The sequence below is a fragment of the Zonotrichia albicollis genome, chromosome 15 (genome assembly GCF_047830755.1).
Source record: "Zonotrichia albicollis isolate bZonAlb1 chromosome 15, bZonAlb1.hap1, whole genome shotgun sequence".
Lineage (NCBI taxonomy): Eukaryota > Metazoa > Chordata > Aves > Passeriformes > Passerellidae > Zonotrichia > Zonotrichia albicollis.
Window position 1 is genome coordinate 1424265 of NC_133833.1, and position 10343 is coordinate 1434607.

General features: G+C 48.0%; 1 protein-coding gene across 1 annotated transcript; it reads right to left on the bottom strand.

Annotated features, from left to right (window-relative positions):
• Window positions 1–6756: 6756 nt before the first annotated feature.
• LOC102069958 (sulfate transporter) lies at window positions 6757–9919 on the bottom strand. Its single transcript, XM_026796951.2, has 2 exons — window positions 9117–9919; window positions 6757–8452 (listed from the first exon to the last, which is right to left on the bottom strand). The coding sequence occupies exons 1-2, from the start codon at window positions 9831–9833 to the stop codon at window positions 6878–6880; spliced, it is 2292 nt and encodes a 763-aa protein (XP_026652752.2). The 5' UTR covers window positions 9834–9919; the 3' UTR covers window positions 6757–6877.
• Window positions 9920–10343: the final 424 nt, after the last annotated feature.

Here is a 10343-nt window from a genome sequence, read left to right on the forward strand (position 1 = left end):
TTTCTGTGTCCCCTCACTGGTGTGACAAAGGTCCTGCCCTGTCCCCAGACAGGACATTCCCAGCTCTGTGTGTGATATTCTGTGTCCCCTCACTGGTTTGATTCTGCCCCATTTCCAGACAGGACATCCCCAGCTCTGTGTGTGATTTTTCTGTGTCCCCTCACTGGTGTGACAAGGTCCTGCCCTGTCCCCAGACAGGACATCCCCAGTTCTCTGTCCCTCAGTGGTTTGATCCTGCCCCATTTCCAGTCAGGACATTCCCAGCTCTGTGTCCCCTCACTGGTTTGATCCTGCCTCATTTCCAGACAGGACATTTCCAGCTCTGTGTGTGCTGTTTCTGTGTCCCCTCACTGGTGTGACAAGGTCCTGCCCTGTCTGCTTGGGGCTCCCTCAGCCCCCAGCCCCACAGGGATGGTTTGGGGTGAATTTCCCCAGGATTGCTCCCTGGAGATGGCTGCAAACCCTGCTGGGGCCTGCTGCTGTTTCCATGGCAGCACGGAGCCAATTCCTCTTGGATTGAGCACAAACCAAAATAAACCTGCAGGGAGGTTTCCCCCTGCCCAGCCCTGCCCTTGGGGACCCTCTGCCCCCCCTTTGTCCCCTGAGCTCCCTGGGCTGCTGTCAGCAGTGCCTCGGTTCTTTGGGGCTTCTGTGAGATGCAAAACCAATTTCCCAAATCCTTTACCTGCTCGGTGAGGCAGCATCATTTCTGATTTTTGATTATCAAACTCCTATCAAAAACAAAAGGAAAAAGAAGGAGAATTCTTTATTCAGAGCTGTTCAAAGAGATGAGAGGAGCCTGCAGGGGGTTTGCAAACCCTCCCTGCCACCCCCCAGAGGTAAAACCAACCCGTGCCCAGGGCAGTGGGTCCTGAGCTCAGCTCCTGCCAGGGCTCCACTTCCCAGGGTGGTTTTTGGTTTTTCCTCACGTTCCTCTCACGTTTCCAGGCTGATATCCAGGGATCTGCACCCACAGGTTGAGGCCAGGCTTTGCTAAGATGGACCCAGGGCTTTTCCCCTCTCTGGCTGGCACTCAAAGGCACAGCTGGGATGTGCCCAGCCAGCCCTGGGTCCAATAAATGCAGAAGGAAATTCAGTATTTGCCCCTCCAGGAAACAAACACCAGGAGTTCTCCATCCCAGTTTAACTCACCTCTCATGCCACATTTAACCTCGGCCATTTTCACATCTCCTTCCTGCAGTTTCCACCCTGGTTTGGGCAAAATTCACGGCAAAGCCTTGAGGGGAAGCCATTCTGCAGCTGCCCAGGCACAGCAGGGGCTTTGAGCTGAAAGGGCAGCGAGGATGGGCTGGGCACAGGGTGGGGAGGGCCCAGCAGAGGAAATCACCTCTCAGCAGCAGCAGCTGCTGACCCACACAGCTGTCTGCACAAATGCAGCTTCTGGGGTGACAAAAAAAAGAAAATATAAAAAACTTTAAAAAAAGAAAATGTAAAAAATATAAAAATAAAAATGTCTAAAAATATAAATTGTAAAAATTATAAAATATTAAAGATATAAAAATATTAAAAATATAAAAATAGTTAAATATTAAGATATAAAAATTATAAAATATTAAAAATATAAAAACATTAAAATAAAATACTAGTTAATATTAAAATAATAAAAATATTAAAAATATAAAAAAAGAAAATGTAAAAAATATAAAAATAAAAAATCTAAAAAATATAAATTGTAAAAATTTTAAAATATTAAAAATATAAAATTATTAAAAATATAAAAATAGTTAAATATTAAGATATAAAAATTATAAAATATAAAAATTATAGAAATATTAAAATATAAAATTAGTTAATATTAAAATAATAAAAATATTTAAAATATAAAAAAGAAAATGTAAAAAATATAAAAATAAAAAATCTAAAAATATAAATTGTAAAAATTATAAAATATTAAAAATATAAAATTATTAAAATTTAAAAATAGTTAAATATTAAAATATAAAAATTATAAAATATAAAAATTATAGAAATATTTAAATATAATACTAGTTAATATTAAAATAATAAAAATATTAAAAATATAAAAAAAGAAAATGTAAAAAATATAAAAATAAAAAATTCTAAAAATATAAATTGTAAAAATTATAAAATATTAAAAATATAAAAATACTAAAATTTAAAAATAGTTAAATATCAAGATATAAAAATTATAAAATATTAAAATTATAGAAATATTAAAATATAAAATTAGTTAATATTAAAATAATAAAAATATTAAAAATATAAAAAAGAAAATGTAAAAAATATAAAAATAAAAAATTATAAACATATAAATTGCAAAAATTTTAAAATATTAAAAATATAAAAATATTAAAATTATAAAAATAGTTAAATATTAAGATATAAAAATTATAAAATATTAAAAATATAAAAATATTAAAATAAAATACTAGTTAATATTAAAATAATAAAAATATTAAAAATATAAAAAAGAAAATGTAAAAAATATAAAAATAAAAATTTCTAAAAATATAAATTGTAAAAATTATAAAATATTAAAAATATAAAAATACTAAAATTTAAAAATAGTTAAATATCAAAATATAAAAATTATAAAATATTAAAATTATAGAAATATTAAAATAAAATACTAGTTAATATTAAAATAATAAAAATATTAAAATATAAAAATAGTTACATATTAAATATATTAAAATATAAATATATAAAATATATTAAATATAAAAATATTTCAAAATATAAAAATAATTGGTCAGTTGTGGTCCAGCCACAGCCCCAGGGTGGGACAGCACTGTGACACAACGGGGCCATCCTGTGGCAGGTGGCACTCGGGTCACCAAGAGCCCTCCCCTGCCCTGCTGTGGGAAATAGCAAAGGCAAGAAGACTTTCAGCAAGCTGGGAAAGGAGGCTTTAAAAACAGAGCAGAGAAATTGGAGCTAGAACAGCTGCAAGGTGTGAAAGTGGAAAAGTTACGATGGTAGAGCAAGCAGGGACATGAAACAACAGCTTGAGTTTAGGCTTGGCTGAGATAAATCTTAAGAGTGCAGAAAAATAAGCCAAGCAAGATAGTGGAAGGTTTAAAGCTGAATAATGAAGTGTTGTGTGTTGTTAACAGAAAGCACACAAGGTCTGTGTGCAGCAGGTGTAGGTGTGCTTTTAGTGATTACCTAAACAATTATCTGTGAGTTTAGCAATGTGCTATTGGCCAGAAAGGTTTTAAATGCTCTGGAACAAAGAAATCTTTGGCTGCTGCTGGCAGGACATGAGCTTTGCCACCTTGCAATTGTCTGAAGCATTGATGAGGCTGATGCTGCAATAAAGCTCCAGACCAAACCCCAGCAGTCCCGTCCTGATTGTGAAGAATCCCAGCCCACCCTGCCCTTGGGGTTTCCTCATTTCCTCCTTTTTCCTCATGGGATGAAGCAGAGCTGCCATCCCTGTGCCCTCCTGTCCTCAGGGTGACAGGGACACCCCCTGCCAGCTGCCACATCCACAGAAACATCTGGAGGAGAAGGCCAAGCACTGCCTGGGAGCTCAAAAATCCAATTATATTCCTCTTTCTTTAAAAAGAATAAATTAATGTGAGGTAGAAAACACAGATTCCTCGGTGGGGATGGTCTGAAGTAGAACCAGCTCTGAGATGTCAGCGTTCAGCTCTTTGATTTCTGCTCTGCTCTGGTGAACTCTGGGATCTGCTCTGCACTGGGAGCCTCAGCTGCTGCAGGCTTGGCAGGTATTTCACAAGACATTTCATCTTTCTACAGAAACCACAATTGTGCCTGCTGAAACACTCCCCAGCCACCAAAGAAAGAAAACAAAAGAGACATCTTCTTCTTGTTGTGCTCTTTTTTCAGCCTTTAAACTTAAAAAAGCTCCTTTTCATAACTATGTGGGTTATGCACTTTTTTATTTTAAAGCTGCCATCTCCATGAACTGTTGTGGCTCCCAGGAGTTCAGGCACCTACCTGAAAACCCTAAAGCTGTGGAACATGGAACCAAACTGCAGAATTTCAATAAATGCCAGGGCAGCAGGTGACCAGAGCTGCTCCAGTGCAGCTGGAACTGGAGTCCAGTTTAATGCTGGTGCTCTCCTGATTCAGGGCTTTTAGTTCCTTTCCTGCCTTGCCATTTATCTCTTCCTTCTCCCTGCCCTCCTCTGAGCCTTTTCTGGCTCTCTGGAGGCTGGGGATGCCAGAGGCTTTCATTGCAGGGACAGGGGACTGCAGGATTTGTCACTAAAGGGAGCAGGGGGCTGATCTGCCTCCTGTCCCTGATTGCAGGGCAGAAAAGTGACACCAAGTGGGACAAATGGGCTCCAGCAGCTCCTCTCCATCCAGGGTGGGAAAGGAGCAAAGGGCAGTGTGATGGTGGTCACAGGGGTTTCCAGATGAGGATGTTGACTCCATATGTCAGAAGGCTTGATTTATTATTTTATGATATATATATTACATTAAAACTATCCTAAAAGAATAGAAGAAAAAGTTCTCATCAGAAGGCTGGCTAAGCTAAGAATAGAAAAGAATGAATAACAAAGGTTTGTGGCTTGGACAGAGAGAGAGCCAGCTGACTGTGACTGGCCATTAATTAGAAACAACCACATGAGGCCAATCCCAGATGCACCTGTTGCATCCCACAGCAGCAGATAATCAATGTTTACATTTTGTTCCTGAGGCCTCTCAGCTTCTCAGGAGGAAAAATCTCAAGAAAAAGATTTTCATAAGAAGATGTCAGCTCAGGGGCAGAGCAGCAATTACAGAAAGATTTCCCAGCCCCTGTGGGGATCCCAGGGACCTCAGCCACTGCAAGGATTCCACCCAGAGTCATTTTCCTCCTCAGAGCCTCTCTCCCTCTCCTTCCCCTTTCTCTGTCCCTCAGCTCTGCCAGGCCCCTCTCTGCTGGCTCCTGTGTCACCAGGGACGCATCAATGTCCCCAAGCCTGGCTCCTACCCCAGGAAATCCAGAGCCATCGCCACCTGCAGCTCCCTGCTCAGTTTTCCCTCTTCCCCACGGGCACATCAGCTCCTGCTGGCAGCTCATTCATTGCTCCAGAGCAGTTAGAAGCTGCAGAAACACTCCTTGCCATTCCAGGGGCTGCTTTTCCAGGAGCAGGCACTGGTGCAGCAATCAGCATCTCCAGAGGGGAAGCAATCAGCACCAGCCACAACCTTTCCTCCTCAAAGCTCCCCAGAGGGAAGATTTCAAAGCATCAGAAGGATTTAAACCTGTCCAGCTGCTGCTGAGCCGTAATTACCAGTTGCACAGTCAGCTCCCACCGAGGCTGACAAAGGCTCAGCAGCAAATGCTCTCCTGGTGGCCCTGCTGGGGTATTTATAGGGCCTGGGCAGGCAGGGGGCAGGGGCAGCAGCAGCAGGGGAAGGGAGATGCTGCCAGGGGGGAACATTTGAACATTTGCTTTCGGCTGCCCGGCCTTTCCTCAGCCCCAGCAGGACCCTGGGGTGCAGCCCTTGGCTCTGGGACACAGGGCAGCTCCTGGGGCTGGGACATGGGGGATTTGGGGTGCTGTCCTCAGCAGGAGCCCCCACTGTAGGATTGATGGGGTAGCACGGTCAGGAGGGACAGAGAGCAGAGAGCTCTGCAGCCAGAGCAGGGACTTGGGGTTTATGGCAAAGTCCCCCCCTGAAGTGCCCCATTCCTCTGTTCTGGGGCTGAGGTAACTCCCCGGGGAGTTTCCCCACTCTGGGATGGCCTGAGAGGATCCTTGGAAAGAGCTCCTTGGAGCTGCATCCCAGCCACACCTGGAGCACAAACATCCATCCCAAACATCCAGAGATCTTTGATCAGAGCAGCCCCCCTGGCGCAGCCTTGCCCCAAGAACTGCAAGCAGCCAGGCACACAACTTAAAATCATTTTAAAATCAATTTAAAATCAATTTTTACGCACCAAAAATTCATTTTCCTGAGTACAGCCACAGGATTCCTTTTCCACAAACTTTATTTACAGCAGTCTCCTATCCCTGGGCTTGCAAGCCACAGCTCCCTCCAGCAGGATTTCTTTTGGGGGTGGGAATGGGATGAGTTTTTGGGGTCCCTACCACAGCAGGGATGGGTTGGGATCACTGGATCAGTTTTTGGGGTCCCTGACACAGCAGGAATGGGTTGGGATCACTGGATGAGTTTTTGGGGTCCCTGCCACAGCAGGGATGGGTTGGGATGTGTGGATGAGTTTTTGGGGTCCCTGTCACGGCAGGGATGGGTTGGGATCACTGGATCAGTTTTTGGGGTCCCTGTTATGGCAGGGATGGGTTGGGATCACTGGATCAGTTTTTGGGGTCCCTGTCACGGCAGGGATGGGTTGGGATCACTGGATCAGTTTTTGGGGTCCCTGACACAGCAGGGATGGGTTGGGATCACTGGATCAGTTTTTGGGGTCCCTGTCACGGCAGGGATGGGTTGGGATCACTGGATGAGTTTTTGGGGTCCCTTCCCGAATTCCCGGCCGGTCCCGGCCCCGCTCGCGGCTCACTCGCGCCCTCCAGCGGCCACGCGGGGCAGGCGCAGCTCCGGCCCCGCATCCCGAGCTCGGCCCTCCCCAAACCCTTCCCGAATTCCCGGTCCCATCCCGGGCTCGGCCCTCCCCAAACCCTTCCCGAATTCCCGGTCCCATCCCGGGCTCGGCCCTCCCCAAACCCTTCCCGAATTCCCGGTCCCATCTCGGGCTCGGCCCTTCCCAAACCCTTCCCGAATTCCCGGTCCCATCCCGAGCTCAGCCCTCCCCAAACCCTTCCCGAATTCCCGGTCCCATCCCGGGCTCGGCCCTCCCCAAACCCTTCCCACCCTGCTGCCCCTCTGGCAGAGCATCCCAGCCCATCCTGCTCGCTCTGACGGCACAAACACCGAACCTGCTCCCGTTAGAAACCTCTGCTCGCACCCAGGGCTACAGAGACACCTGGAAGTCCTGTTGTTCCTCGGGCTCCGGGGGAGCAGCCCGTTTGTCCCTGCTGTCCCCCCGGCGCCGGCGCTCAGCGAACTGCACGGCATCGTGGATGCTGTGGAAGGCCAGCTGGCCCCCAGCGCCGCCTGCCCGGCCGGCCCAGCCTCCCTCCCGCAGCCGCTGGCGGATGGAGGGGTTGCAGTTGGCCAGGAGCACCTGCACTCCGACCTCCTTGTAGTCGTGGTGCGTCTCCTTGAGCGCGGAGAGACCCACGGTGTCTATGAACTGCATGGCCCCGCAGTCCAGGATCAGGGTGTGCATGTCCGGGGAGGGGGCACAGGCATCTCCTGGAGGGCTCTCAGCCCTGCTCCTGCTCTGTCTCGGGCAGCCACAGCAGCCCCTGGAGCTGCCTGGCTCTGGCCGTGCCCGGTTCCCCAGGCTGGCGGCCAGCAGCACGGGGTTGAGCCCGGTTTTCTGGTACAGCACGGCCTTGAAGTAATCCTTGTTGGCGTAGTAGAGGGAGCACTCGAAACGGAAGATTTTGATGTTGGAGATGCTGCTGAGCTGTTTGTAGGCGGCCTGGTCCTCGTACACCTCCCTGTCCCTGACCCTGCCCAGCAGCGTGGCGCGCGGGCGCTGCGTGCGGAAGATGATGCAGAGCAGCGCGAAGCAAACGCCCACCAGCAGCCCGATCTCCGTGGTGACCAGCGTGGAGCACAGCATGGTGGCCCACCACACCGCCGTGTCCAGCTTGCTGAGCTGCCACATCCTGGGCGTGTCCCGGAACCTCCTGAGGCCGCCGCGCAGGTTGACGATGGTGACCACGCCGAGGATGGAGGTCTGCAGCGAGTAGAAGAGCGGGGAGATCCACAGCAGCACCAGCAGCAGCACCAGCGAGGTGACCAGCCCAGACACCTGGGTCTGGCTCCCCGTGGACTCCTTCAGCAGGGTCTTGGTGAGGGCAGCAGAGCTGGCGAAGCAGTAGAAGAAGGAGGGGATGAGGTTGCACATGCCGATGGCGATCATCTCCTGGTTGGCGCTGACGGCGTAGCCGTGCTTCTTGCCGAAGATCTCTGCCAGGGACACGGTCATGGCAAAGCCAATGACAGCAATGGGCAGAGCATCCAGTGCCAGGCTGGGGAACAGGCTGAAGTCTGGGACAGTGGGCTTCCTGAAGCCCGTGGGGATGTCCCCACACACGGCGGCCTTGTAGCGCCGCTCGAAGTCGAAGTAGTGGGAGATGAGGGTGGCTGCAATGACCACCAGCAGCTCGATGGGGAACGGGGCCTTCAGCCTCTCCTTGTAGCGCTCGTTGAGCTCCTTGACGGGCACGATGATGGCCAAGGCCACCAGGCTGGTCAGCAGGTCGCAGATGTTGGTGCTGCGGATGTGCCTGAAGAGGTCCACCCAGGTGAGGATGAAGGAGCCCACCCCCTCGTGCCGGGGGATCTTCAGACCCAGCAGGTATTTCATCTGGGAGGTGATGATGGTGAGGCTGGAGCCTGCCACGAAGCCACCCAGCAGAGGCTCTGACAGGTAGACAGCCACGAAGCCCATCTGTAAAACCCCCAGCAGGATCTGGAAAGCAAAGCAGCCACAGCTTCAGCACGGGTGAGAAGGGCTGGAAGGGGTGGCTGGCAATTCATGTCACTTTGCTGCCACTTTAGCAGCTCTGGCTGGGGATATTAATTTGTCTTCAGGAGTTAATTTGGGGTATGGAAAACCAGAGAGACCTACCTTTAACACTTCTCTGTGGCTGGGGATGCCACTCAGAAAATCCTACAAGGTCCCTACTGCTGCCTCCTCACGAGCAGCCCCATCAGAGCAGCTCTGGGTAGCACTCACTTGGGATGCCCTGAATTTTAGCTGTCCCATTGGAAAAGCCTGGAATTTCTCAGTGGGGGCACTGCCAGGGAGCATGGCATGGTCCTTCAGGATGGTCCTTGGCAGCCCCAAACCTGCTCTGAGCTGTGCAGCTGCAGGACTGAGGTGGTGGGAAGGGGGTTCACAGATCCTTCTCTTCCCTTGCTGAGGATGCTTCAGACACATCCAAGGTTATCCATGGAGGAAAACAAACCCCATTCAGCTGTGTCTGCACTTTTAAAGTCACTGCATTCACAAATATTCAAGTGTCAGGGTCTAGAAACATTTCTCAGAACTCTTAAATCTGACCCAACACTTAGAGATCCCCAAACTCAGAGACATTCCTAGCAGCAAACAGCACCAGGGTGAACAGTGGTACCTGGTAGAGGCCCACGAGGAAGCTCAAGGAGAGGGCCACGGTGATGGCGTAGCAGCTGCGGTCACAGGGCTCTGTCCCGTTCCTGGGGGAGCTGGAGTTGTCCCCGAGGGCGGCACTGCTGTCCCCATAGCCTGCCATCTGCAGGTGGCGCGTCACCGACTGCCCCACCATGAGGCACAGCACCCCGAAGGAGCCCACGCTGGCGTGGCGCGACGTGGCCGTGGCCGCGTAGATGATGTTGCAGAAGAAGTTGGTGTAGATGCCATAGACGGGGTCCTGGTTGGCCAGCAGGGAGTAGGAGATGGACTGAGGGATGGCCACGACGCCCACCAGCAGCCCCGAGACCACGTCCCCGAGCAGCTGCGAGCGGGCATTGTAGCGGGGCAGCCACTCCAGCACGGGCAGCAGGCGCAGCAGGGCCCGGCCCAGCGCCCCGGGCCTACACCTGCAGGCGGCTCTGGCCCTCGCCAGGAGCAGCTCCCTGATGCTGCAGCCGGGGGGCTCCTGCTCCTCCAGCACGATGAAGGGGGCAGGAGCCTCGTGTGGCCCCGGGGAGCCTTTGCTGGGCGCTGGCTCCCGGCTGGGAGCGTCCTCCATGGGCACAGGGGAGCTGAGCAGGGAGAGCACGCAGGAGTGAGGGGCTGCAGGCCCGAGCAGGGGGCTTTGCGTAGCTCCAGGGCTTGCGGCATGGGCAGATAAGCAAATAAATAAATACATAAATAAAATAGATAATAAAGTATAAATAAATAAACAACCTAATTACCAAAATATAGATAAATAGAATTGACCAATAAATCATAAATAAACAAATAAGCCAATACTAAAATATAAATAAGCAAATAAGCCAATACTAAAATATAAATAAGCAAATAAGCCAATACTAAGCTATAAAAATATAAATAAATAAAATTGACCAATAAATCCTAAATAAACAAATAAGCCAATACTAAAATATAAATAAATAAATAAGCCAATACTAAGATAAAAAATATAAATAAATAAAATTGACCAATAAATTATAAATAAACAAATAAACTACCACTAAAATATAAACGAATAAACCAATACTAAGACATAAATAAAGTAAATAATAAATTATAAATAAACAAATAAACCTAATATCAAAATGTAAATAAACAAGCAAATTAATACTAAAAATATAATTGAGCTAAAATAATAAAATATAAGCAACTAAACTAACACTAAAATATAAATAAACAAATAAGC